The sequence below is a fragment of the Myripristis murdjan genome, chromosome 13, assembly GCF_902150065.1.
Source record: "Myripristis murdjan chromosome 13, fMyrMur1.1, whole genome shotgun sequence".
Lineage (NCBI taxonomy): Eukaryota > Metazoa > Chordata > Actinopteri > Holocentriformes > Holocentridae > Myripristis > Myripristis murdjan.
Window position 1 is genome coordinate 4,419,824 of NC_043992.1, and position 13,105 is coordinate 4,432,928.

General features: G+C 42.8%; 1 protein-coding gene across 1 annotated transcript in view; it reads right to left on the reverse strand.

The window, feature by feature from the left end:
• Positions 1-12,134, reverse strand: part of LOC115370450 (glycerophosphodiester phosphodiesterase domain-containing protein 5-like) — a 64,537-nt gene extending 52,403 nt beyond the window's left edge. The window contains exons 1-6 of the mRNA XM_030067476.1: positions 12,069-12,134; positions 11,505-11,572; positions 7,493-7,580; positions 7,080-7,133; positions 6,597-6,695; positions 1,196-1,399 (exon numbers count right to left, since the gene is read on the reverse strand). Of these exons, the coding sequence (XP_029923336.1) occupies positions 1,196-1,399; positions 6,597-6,695; positions 7,080-7,133; positions 7,493-7,580; positions 11,505-11,572; positions 12,069-12,134 (579 nt within the window). The remainder of the gene's footprint in view (positions 1-1,195; positions 1,400-6,596; positions 6,696-7,079; positions 7,134-7,492; positions 7,581-11,504; positions 11,573-12,068) is intronic.
• Positions 12,135-13,105: the final 971 nt, after the last annotated feature.

Below are 13,105 nucleotides of genomic sequence, written 5' to 3' on the forward strand. Positions count from 1 at the left end.
AGGTTGATGAACTGCCTTTGCCAGAGTGCATCTGTGTATTAATTTTTTGCCATTAAATGAGAAGTAAACTGGATGTGTAGCTGATGTCCTGTCTGTCTATCCTGTGCACCCGCAGAATATAATCCCTCATAGCCCCTAATGATATGGCCACCGGCTATGTTGCATCTTGAATTTACACACTGATCAAAACACAGGTATTGATCTATACTGATCTATGGGATAAGGAGACACACCGGGTCCCTGTGGTCACACACAGAAAAGGGATTTACCGTCCGGTCAGCTGCAATCAGCCGCATGATCCGCAATCAATAACCACGATGGAGCCTAGTCGTCACAGAGTAAACAGCAGCAAACAGCAGGCTACCAAGAAGATATGTTATTTCAGCTCAACAGTGACCAGACTTGACAGTATTTGGCATCATTTGCACCCGCTGGGAAACCAGCCTGCGTGCTGCAGTCTGCGCTTCAGCTCCGTGTATTTCCAAACGAAGGTCGCTCAAGAGGAGAAAACAGCTTGGACAAAACCTTATTTCAGTCGTAAGACACTGACCTATTGTTGATGCAATCATCTCTACAGCTATAACATGAATGAGAGGCGCCTGGTATAGCCAGCATTACTCAGTCTTACAGTCCCTGAAACCCACTACTGCGGCTGCGAACAGGAGACAAGAATGAAAGCGGATATATAGATAATATATCGGTGTCAACATATTTAAATACGCATATATGTATTTATTCAAAAGTCCCTCCAGAAGAGAAAAAAACATACGCAGCTCTAGTCCGGGGAACACCAAGTGCTGAGAAGTATGGAAACAAGTCAACAATGTAAAAGAAGGACGTTGTTTAGGCTGATTTTAAATATTCAGCAGCTAATATATACTGACTAACGTTAGGCTGCCATCAAAAGGCGATTTAAAGAAGATATGAGACTAACTTAAGGATGACATAAATACAGTGCTATAACGAAAGTAAGAATAAAGATGTTTCTGTTTCTACAGTCCTCCCTCGCTACATCACTGAAATGTTATTTCTGCTGCCTGACGTTGACAAATATACGCTGAATTTTGCAACATCTCTGCACAATATTTTACGAACATTTGCCATCCAAACCTCATACAAGTAGTGGAAATACAGGCGTGACTCCTTGGAAATAAGGTGTGTTTATGAAGCAGATGGGAACTGAAGGTTTTCTTACCGAGACATGTGTGTTTTGAGCTGGGCTGTCCGCCTCGCGCCTCTTCCGACCGTTAGCTGTGTTTTTAAATCGCGCTGTGCGGCTCGAGCTGCGGGTCGTGCCGGCAGCCAGCCTCGTGCGGGCAGCGGACAGTGAGATCACACCGTGCGAGCGCGAGGACACGGAGCGTACTACTGTGGACGGGAAGGCTGCTGTCACGCGCTCCTGCCAGGTGAATGAGGACACGAGGAGACGGCTGAGCAGCACGAGCGCTAGGCGGCGTCACACGGCTCTCACCTGTTGCTCTCTCTCTCTCTCTCTCTCTCTCTCTCTCTCTCTCTCTCTCTCTCTCTCTCTCTCACTGTCTGGCTGTCTGTCTCTCTCTCTCTCACTGTCTCTGTCTGTCTGTCTCTCTCACTCTCTGTGTCTGTCTCTCTCTCTGTCTGTCTCTGTGTGTGTGTGTCTGTCTCTCTCTCTCTCTCTCTCTCTCTCTCTAATCACAGGCTACTAATCACTCAAAATCAATACATGTCACTGTTGTCATCAACAAGGCAATAGATAAATAATCAATAACTTCCTATCAGTAATCAAGTCCAATGTGATCAGAGCATGTAGAATGAGGAACAGGGTAACGTGTAAGTGAAGTCACGGTCCACTGAGCCGCGGTTCGGTTTGTATTTCTGTTTCTGGGTCATTTCAGTTTGTTTTGTACATTAAAGACAAAAAAACACGACCATCTCTAATATTCTCTGCATTTTGTCCGATTTGTAAAAAATAACTTTTTTTCATTCAGAGATTTGGGATAACAATATGAAATCAACAAATATTCTTTCAAAGGCAAAAGTCGACTTAGACTATTTAAAACCAAAATAAAAATGTTTTCAGTGCATGACATTGCCTCATCAGCTCAGTGTGTGGTCGGACAGCTCTCACACAGTCCGTATGTGTGTGTGTGTGTGTGTATAACTCTGCACATCAGACAGCTTTGAAACAGTGCATGTGTGTGTGTAACTGCACATCAGACAGCTCTCACACAGTGCGTGTGTGTGTGTGTGTGTGTGTAATTTTGCACTGTGTGTCAGGTGTGTGTGGCCAGTGTGTTTTCTATGGTTACCGTCTACACCTGTATACACACTTTGATACATTTGCACATGCATAGAGTAGTCTACACACAATAAATACATGTTCTTCAACATTTATATTTGTTGTTTATTAGGTAATCTCTCTCTCTCTCTCTCTCTCTCTCTCTCTCTCTCTCTCTCTCCCTCTCTCTGTATCTCAGTTTCAGTGTTTCAGTGGAAATGCACAACAGAAATACCATCCGTCCTGTTTTTGTCTTGTCCTCTGCAATTTTCTTTTGAAGAGCGCAGGGCTACCATTTAATGTTGTTTGTGAATCGTCAGATAAACTCAGCTGGCATGGCATGTAGATATCCAGCGTGTGTGTTGCCAAGGCACTCTAGGGGCAAAAAATAATAATGCATAAATAAAAAGAGAAAAAGAAAGAAACTTTAAAACAGTAAGAGAAATAACATGCCAACAAAAATGTGACATGAAACACCTCTGTCGTAATGTTGTCATGTAATCCCATGTGGGATGGACCACTAGGTGGTATAACATCTAAATAAACATTCTTCCATCAATTTGTTCATTCAATAACACATTTATGATCAAAGAATGAAAGAAAATACAAGTGTATACAGTACTGTGGTATACCATACACAATATACCTCTATATTAAACTACTGTAATGTAGGTCATAAGCACATATTTTTTAACTTATTTTTGCCTGTTAGGAATAGACAAATGGTCTCTTCCTCTCTGTGTATGTCTCTCTCTCTCCCCTGCTATTCATTTCTCTGTCTCTGCGTCTCTTAATTTGCTTCAGTTTTATTATGCATTGGAATGGACTTTTTATGCACAATATTTCATCAAAACGAAACAGGATTTCATCAGCGGCAAAATAACAATATCCTGCTTATGAATGAATAAATACCAGCAAACGGGCCTGCCGGTGGTTATTGTGTGTGTGTGTGTGTGTGTGTGTGTGTGTGTGTGTGTGTGTGTGTTGCACAGTCTCTCTCTCTTCCTGTCTGTCTCACATCAGTGGAGATGCAGTGGCAGTAAATCCATTACAAGAAGCAGAACAGTGGTAAATCCCCTCTCACTATGGAGGAGACGTTTCCAAACACGGGGAAATGTCAGGCTACAGCTGTTATTACGTAAGTGCAGCCGGGCCCGGGCTGCTCAGCATTTCAAACACTCACAGTGTGTCGGGGAAGGCGCACAAATTCACGCAAGTATGAGCACCATGCAAATCCAGAGGACAGATGTTAACGTGGCTTCTGGGTGGCCCTTGTGCTCAGAATTGCAGATATCTGTGCTGGAGCCAGCTGGTTTTTACAAGACATGAGGTAAACACAGAGTCAAGGTAGGAGCTGTTTCACAGTTTGAATCATTATGAGTAAATGTTAACTGAGGATCCAGCTTTGTTGCTCAATTAGAACAAAAAAGGAAGAAACTTTGGGAAGGGGTCAGAGACAGATCCCTCTTTCAGGACGGTCAAAGTGTGACCCACTTGGCACTTTTTTGGTGAAATGATCCTGTTTGAAATGAGCCTGTAAATCAAACATTACGATGCTCATTATATTGCTAACAATCTTGGTGCACTTATATGTTTGGGCACAGATTCAAAGAATCCTAATCAGCAGTGAGTGCAGCTAATAAGCTCATAATGTGGTTACATACCAAACACTCATTTGTCACTGCCTGCATCCTTAAAACCAAAAATCAAACATGAGCAAAGAGGGCCAGAGGGATTACCAAGATATAATCTGTTGCACATTAGCACATCACTCATCATTGTGAGTGCTTATAGGGCTGGTACAGTACAAATTAAACACACAAAAAGTTGCCCAAAGCAATTAATATCAGAGAGATGTCAAATGTCTAAAATCTGAGGAGATACGTCAGAGTGTGAATGTGAATTAAAAGCGCCTAATTATGTGGATGCTCGTTAGTCGATTTGGAACAAGGGCCCTGTGCAGCAAACAGTGCATGCAGATACAGGGCTTTTAGAGCGCCCAAACTGTGTGAGGGGGCATGTGTACAATGTAAATCAATAGGGAGCTTAGGTAATAAAGCACAAAGGCTTGGCAATGAGATGCATTTTGAAAACCAACCATCTTGTGGGGAGAACTAAAAACACGAGGAGGGAGGAGGGCTGGGTTACTGAGCTGAGCAGAAACACACAATCTGAATCATCATGACTAATTATTGCAAATGAAAGGCAATAAAAAAGAGCTGATTGTCGTGTATCAGATGTTATGATGTCCAGTATCATGATGCAGTTTGAATGGATGTGATGCATTAAAGGGTCATTTGTGTTCCTTTTCCATTATTGATCATTAAAACAAGCTAATTAGTGGACTTGACTTCAAATGCTGTGTGTGTGTGTGAGAGAGAGAGAGAGAAAGAAAGAGAGAGAGGGAGAGAGGGAGAGAGGAAGAGGGACATTCCATCTATCTATCTATCTATGTTTTTCAGTTTCCTTCCATCTGTCCCCTTCTTTCCCTGGAGAAAACTCTCCTTTTACTCTTTATCCCCCGCTCTCCTCTTCTTCCTCCTCATCATCCTTCTGTTTCCCCTCTGTGACAGAAGGAATGGAGAGAGAGAGAGAGAGACAGAGAGAGGACAGGCAGGGAGATCTACACATCCTGGGTAGCAACAACCTTATCCAGCCCACATATCCCCCCAGAAACAGCTACGACAAAGTGACCAACACAAACGGGACACAAGTCCTACAACTTTGTCGTACGCTGGGTCTTTACATTGTCAATGGCAGAGTAAGAGGAGACTCTTTTGGGAGGTACACCTTCAGTTCATCCCTTGGCAGTAGTACTGTTGACTATTTTATTTGTGACCTTGATCTTACATGTATCAGGGCGTTCACAGTCAGTCCCCTTACTCCTCTGTCTGACCACAGTAAAATAACAATCTTTCTGAACAGAGCAAATTCCAAACACAAAGCAGTACAACCCAGTGACCTGCACCCCTGTGCCCAGTCCTACAGATGGACTGCGAGCAGCGCCGACAGCTACCAGAGAGCAATTGATAGTCCGCAAATCCAATCACTCTTGGATAAATTTCTAAGTATATACTTCGCTTACAATGATGAAGGTGTGAATTTGGCCATTGATAACATAAATTTCATTTTCCAGAAAGCAGCAAAATTAGCAAATCTAAAGGAAAAAAGTAAACCAAAAAAAATAAATAATGAAAAATGGTTTGATAATGATTGTAAAAATCTGAGGAAAAAACTAAGAAATTTATCCAACCAGAAACACAGGGATCCAAATAACCAAAGTGTACGCCTTCTTTATGGAGAAACATTGAGACAATACAAACCCATCCTAAGAGCAAAAAAGGAACAGCACAACAGAAATCAGCTTAACCTAATCGAAGAATCAATACAGTCCAATCAATTCTGGGAAAATTGGCATAAATTAACCACAACATCCAGTGATGAGTTGGCAATCCAGAATGGTGACACCTGGACCACTCACTTTACTAACCTCTACAGCAAAATAACAAATAACCCAGGCCAACAAGAAATACAAGGGAAATTAAAAACCCTTGAATCAACAATTAAAGACGACCAGAACCCCATCGACACCCCAATTACACAAACAGAACTAATAGACAAAATGAAAAAGCTCAAACCCCGAAAGGCCTGTGGTGCCGATGCCATTTTGAACGAAATGATCAAATACACAGATAATAAATTCCAATTGGCTATCCTAAAAGCTTTCAATATCATTTTAAATGCAGGCACTTTCCCAGCCATTTGGAACCAAGGACTGATAACCCCAATTTATAAGAACGGAGACAAGTTTGACCCAAACAACTACAGAGGGATCTGTGTGTCCAGCAACCTGGCAAAACTATTCTGCAGCATTATCAACAGCAGAATCTTACAGTTCATCACTGAACATAACATTCTGAGCAAAAGTCAAATTGGATTTCTCCCAAAATATCGAACATCAGACCACATATTTACTCTCCACACCCTCATTGACAAACAAATACACCAGAACAAAGGCAAAATCTTTTCATGTTTTGTAGATTTTAAAAAAGCATTCGATTCAATTTGGCACGATGGCCTTTTGTACAAATTAATTGAAATGGGTATTGGAGGAAAAACATATGATGTCATAAAATCAATGTACACAAACAACAAATGTTCAGTGAAAATTGGCAACCAGCAAACAAATTCCTTCCCTCAAGAATGTGGTGTCAAACAGGGATGTAGTCTGTCTCCTACTCTTTTCAACATTTACATAAATGAATTGGCTAAAAACCTAGAACACTCTACGTCCCCTGGTATCACCCTAGAAAACACTGAAATCAAGTGTTTGTTATACGCTGATGATGTAGTTCTGCTGTCCCCTACTAAAGAAGGCCTGCAGCAACACCTGGATCTCCTGCACAGTTTCTGTCACACCTGGGCTCTGACTGTCAACCTGGACAAAACCAAAATACTAATTTTCCAGAAGAGGTCTGGGAATCACAGCCTTAAACATGAATTCTACCTGGACAAAGTCAAATTGGAGCATACAAAAAACTACACATATTTAGGCCTCAATATTAGTTCAACAGGTAGTTTTCAAATGGCTGTGAACGAGCTGAGAGACAAAGCGAAAAGGGCATTTTATGCAATTAAAAGAACCATCAAAACAGACATACCAATTAAAACATGGCTAAAAATTTTTAAATCAGTGATAGAACCCATCGCCCTATATGGCAGTGAAATATGGGGCCCACTCAGTAAACATTTAAAATTTACTGACTGGGAAAACCACCCAATTGAAAAATTCCATGTGGAATTCTGCAAAAACATATTGCACCTGAGGAGACACATCCCCAACAACGGCTGCCGAGCAGAACTGGGCCAGTACCCCCTACAAATTACAATTGAAAAAAGAACCATAAAATTCTATAACCATTTAAAAACAAGCGACCCCCAGAGTCTCCATCACGAAGCATTAAAATGCCAAGAGAAAAACTTGGAAAAAAGTCCCCTCATTCAGCTCGTCCTGACTCTCAGCTCCCCGACCTCGACACCAGACCCCCAGGACAGACCCCAAACCATCCGGCCCAATCAGATTATCACCAAACAAAAAGAGAAATACATCACCCACTGGGAAGACCGTACAAAACACCAAAGCAGAATGGCATGTTATTCTGCCCTAAACAGACCATACTCAGTGGCAGAATACTTGACCACCATATCTGACCACAGACTCAGAAAGACCCTGACCAGATACAGACTGAGCGGACACAGTCTGGCTCTGGAGACCGGCCGGCACAGGCAGACCTGGACTCCCAGGGAGGACAGACTGTGCTCACTGTGCCCACAGGGACAGGTGGAGACAGAGGAACACTTCCTACTCCACTGTGACAAATACAAATCAATCAGACAAACGTTCTACCCCAAATTTAAAGCCAAATATAATGAATTTGATACACTCCCTGATGGAGACAAAATAAAATATCTTTTAGGTGAAAAAACAAAGTGCTGCACACTAGCAGCCGAATATGTGGCCTCCTGCCACAGACTAAGAGACAACCACGAAAACACCACACTGGAGTAAACCACCTCTCCTTTCCTGTAAATATGTTTATGTTTATGTTATATGTTTATGTTTAGCAAGAATCATAAGTTATGAAAAATGGTTCTGTTGTGCCACCGTGTTCCTTGTGGCATGACGATTGAAAAACGTTTAAATTGTTAAGTTGTTTATATCTATATTGTTATTGTGTACATTGTATCACTAGTCGATTATCCATTTGTTTATTTATTTTTATTTTTCCTTTTTTATTTATTTATTTATTTATTTATTTTTCTTTTCTTTTCTTTTCTTTTATTTTATTTTTATTGTCATTATCACTGCTATTTGCTTTGGCAATATAAGCACTGCCTTGTCATGCCAATAAAGCTATTTTAAATTGAAATTGAAATTGAGAGAGAGAGAGAGAGAGAGAGAGAGGCAGGTGAGAGACCTACAGTGTGTGCCAGCAGAGTCAGTCTGGAGCACAGCAGCTAGCTGTACTGTATGCAAACTAATCTCCTGCAGGTATGAAGTACTGTACAGAGTTCTGGAGGTACTTTGGTTCATTTTGTCCGTTCTCTATGTCAGTCCATTTAATAAAAGAGGCATAATCAGTGGAGATGGGATTTGGTTAATCTGTCACACACACATGTACATTTTAGGCCTGGGTATAACATTGTTTTCCACATTTTCAAACAGTGACACTCCTTTGGTTTTCGAAGTGAAGTAAGGCAAAGACTTGATGATACCCTCCCCCTGTTGCTCCCAAGTCTGTCCTTAGTTTTCTGTCCTTCTTCACACCAATGATGACAGCCAAGAAGTCCACGCAGTGAGGCGTTTCCTCCTCTTAAGGTGTGTGAGGTCTACCAGGGTGTGGTCTTCAGAAGACAGAGGACGAGGTCCTGTAGCTCACTAACACTCACTAACTAGGATTTGGACTGGGACAGGCCTGTCGAGCAGCTGTGAGGCATGTGGTCTAGAAATGTGTCCTTCAGGGGCCGCCACTGAATTGGGACACAGAAGATGACTGGATGACACACCCTTTCTTTCTCATCCAGTCTCAATCCAGTTGTATTATCAGTTATACCTACTGAAAACATAAGCAATAAAAAATGTGCCCTACAAGCTAGCTCTGTTCCAGGGCGTTCCATGTCCCGCTAACGTCCTGCCAGGGACATCTTAAAATGCCATGAAAAAAAATCCCACTGTCTGAACTTTCCTGACTCATTGAGGTAAACACTGTAGAAATCATAAAACACTTTTCTCCAATCTGGCTTTGGTTTCCATTCTCAAAGTTTTGTTTAAGAAGCACAGTTTAGCAGCACATAAGCATGTGCCAATTTTCTGCATCTTTGGCACTTATGCCACTTTTCATATTAAAATATGCTTTTTAAACAAAACTTTGAGACTGGAGACCAGCCAGTTTGGAGAAAAATCCTTCATGATTCCAAAGCAGTCTTTATTTAAAGGCAGAATGAGCAGGATTTTCCCGTATTGACACATACTAAAATAATCCTCTCCATCATGACCTGTGAGCCACTAGCAGTGTGTGTATGTGTGTGTGTGTGTGTTGGTGTGTGCGTCTGTGTGTCTTGTTTTGCTGAGCTCGGGACTCTTCTGGTCGTCTGCCTTTGGGCAGTCGGAGTGTAGTGTTCTGTTCTCTGAACAGGAAGGTGTGGGCGGGACAAATGCTTTTCAGTGGTGGTGACGGATTGTTTCATATTTTGGGCGGGCTTTTCATTCCCTTGCCATCCTAGGAAACAAAAAGTCACTCCCGGCAGTTATCTTAGCCAGAGAGGAGGGGCCAGCTTTTAATGGAACTTTTAAAGGAAGTGACAAGTCTTTTTCATTCTGCCTTTAAAGTCAGACACTAAGGGCCCTATCTTGCGCCTGACTCCCTAAACCCGCTATTTGCGGATTTAGGATTTAGGAAGAGGCGTTCCCCCATAAAAGTTGCTATCTTGTGCACCTCACGCTATCCGCAAAACACCTGCGCTACCCGCTATATTATGCATAGGCGTGTTTTGGGCGTTACGCCAGTTAAACCAATCAGTGTGCCAGGTGCCATTGCCTTTAAGGGCAGACTGCGCTGTCCTAAATCCTAAATCCTAAACCCGCGATGGAGAGAGGGAGGTAGATTTTCTCAGGGGTTCTACTGAGGCTAAAGCAAGTTGGCTTTATATACATATTATATATTATATTATAGGCGAGTTAATTCGGGAGGTGGAGCCACATGTGTCCAAGTGGACGTGTCACAAGGTTGTACTGATTGAGTAAAATCCCCGGGTCACACCACACACACACAAGAGGCAGAGGTGGAACTATGTGTAAACTAATTTATTGACAAGGTAGATTGGGCAAATAAAATATTAAAAATAAAAATATAGCACAGCTGCTGGCTTATGAGAAAAACAATAAAACGTACTGGCGTAAGTGTCCAATTAAAACAGTCTTTCCTCTAAACAGTCTATATGAGTAATATACTCAGTCCATTCCGGGGCGTCCCGGTATCAGTCCGACCGTGTGCGTGGCGAGGCTCCGTCGGGGCGCGCATTGAAGCCGCCTGGGCGCGCTCTCCTAACAGCTCAAACTTTGTGCTCAAACAGCTCAAAAAGTGTGTGCGCAAGATAGCAACTTTAGGGATAGCGCATGAAACACGCCCACGGACACACCTCCAGGCGCAAATGACGGAGTCGGCATAACGGATAGCGGGTAGCGGGTGGCGCAAGATACCGTTTAGGGATAGCGGAAGTTCCTAAATCCGCAATTTGCGGGTAAAGGGTAGTGGCAGCGGATAGCGGGTGGCACAAGATAGGGCCCAAAGACACAGTCAGTGGCATTTAACACTGTCCCTCGCAGGACCTTAGCAGGGCTGGGCCACAGAGACTCAGAGCTAGTGTTCAGATATGTTAGCTATATGCTAGCTTAGGCAGTTTGCCAGGCTTTACTTTTAATATTCAAGTGGTGATAACTGTTGGTGCAAACTGCAGAGGTGAGCTTTTCCTCCATGTTTAGGAGCCAGGCTTCGTCATGGACTGGCCCACTGTGGAGGCTCTGAGAGAACGAAAAAAGAATCTCTCCATTCTGTCCTGCAATCCTGGAAACAACTACAAGGCCTGCTTAAAGTGAGGAGGGCGCTGAGCTAACCTGGTAGTTAGTGACCAGTAGACTGCGGTAGCTATATTGGACTGAATACCTAAAATTATGAACTCAAACACATTTGTCTGCTTCTTTGTCTTTCTCTGCAGTTTCTGTGTAGTCAATAATATCATTTAATTTGGGCAAAAAGGATGAACCCATGACATTTCCATGAATGTCAAGGGTGATTTATGTTGATGATTTAGGCTGATAAGACAGGTCGCTTTTCTTCCTGGAAAGAGAACATAGTGAAATTTGCCTGGACAAAGGAAGGGGGAAATAGAGTCAGCAAGGCAGAGATCAAATCAGAAAGGTTACATACTTCATATAGTGTTTTACACACACACACACATATATATATATATATATATATATATATAAGTGTGAGTGTGTGTGTGTGCGCGCGTGTGTATATATATATATGTATATATATATATGTACACACGCACACACACACAGAGATATACACACAAAGAGATACACACACACCCACTACGCAGAGTAATTTGGGTCTCCTCTCTGCACTTATGTAACTGCTACACGAGGTGTTGCCATGGTGACCGGTGCACCTGTAATAATTACGCTCTCAGTCTGGACAGCACCACCTGGGTCACCACGGTAACAGCACCGTTTGAGTAACCGAGAGCAACCTGCACACAGGGAAGACCTCACACCCACTGAGCAAGCAGTGAGTCAGAGGTGGTGGTCACACACACGTACAAACGCACACATACACACACACAGACACACACACACACACGCGCGCGCAAAGCCTGTGGCCTCGAAAGAGACTGACTGATCCCATTTCTGGTGAAATGACTGAAGCAGGCGCCACAAAGTCCCACTGCACTGGCTCGTCTTGTCCTTAACATCACGACTGATGCACTTCTGAAAGCCGAGGATCTCAGCAGCGTTTACATCACATCGCGTCACGTGGACCCAGGAGCCGTGTGCTGAAGTGTTAACTTCAGTACACAACATGCTCTGACAGGCAGAATCGGGAGGATTTGTCGGCTGTGGTTTATAAACACAACATTTAAAGTCGGCCCGTCCTCTCTGGCTGTCCCATCTGCTGGCGGCCACTTTTCATTTCCACCCTCCTCCTCTCCCTCAGCGCTTGCCAGCGGGTGAAAGCCAACCCCAGACCCACTCCGCTGTGGAACGAGCTTTGTCCACTTGGCGTTTCACCTCGCTACGTTTCCTTTTTGCCATAGTCCATGTTTCCTATTGGATGCCGTGTTATCGATCTGGCACTGTGATTGGCTGGGAGCTACACAGCCACTACCCAAAAGGCCGACACCCAGAAGAGTCCCGAGCTCAGCAAAACAAGAAAATCCAGGCAGAGGGCAGGGTCTCTGCTCACACACACACCCACACACACACACCAACACACACTGCTAGTGGCTCATAAGTCATGATTTAGAGGGATTATTTCTGTCAACACATTGTTTTTTTTTAATCCCACTCATTCTGCCTTTAAGTGACATGATGTAGTAATTAACATAGACCCAGAGCAATGGCACCAACACATGTTGCTTCAAACTACAATCTGTGAGTCCCTACAGTCTGCGTATATCGTCTTGCTTTACATGTCATCAGCAGGAAATGCCTTAATACATTTTTTACACAAAATAAAGTGTAAACAAAGAATCATTAGTCTCAGTGATGTGAAGGATCAAAAGTCTGATTCAGCAAACACCTATGTGTCTACAACAAATTTCCAGCAGAACAATAAAGTCTATCTTTCATTACGTTCTTCATAAAGACAATAAAGACTCTTGATACTTGATACTAAAGCATTTTATTCTGCAGCCACTGTTAGGATTTGTGCATTTAAAAAATATCATGTAATATTATGAGAGATGATGGTTGTGGAGAAAATGAAAATAAAGATGCGCACTGTAGGTAGAGAGAGACATGCAATGTGTGGTCCATGATATGAAACATGATAATGGCTGCTGAGGGACTCAAACCTGTGGCTGCTGTGCAACAGGACTTTAAATCAGAGAAGGTGAAAAAATGAAATATGACTGGAAATAAACAGGGAAACTGTTGGAGACAACAAAATAAATGGAGGGGGAATGATATCTTAGTGTGCTTTTATTCTGCGCGCGTGTGTGTATGTGTGTGTGTGTGTGTGTGAGTGAGATAGAGAGGTAAACACCTACAATGTGAGATAGAGG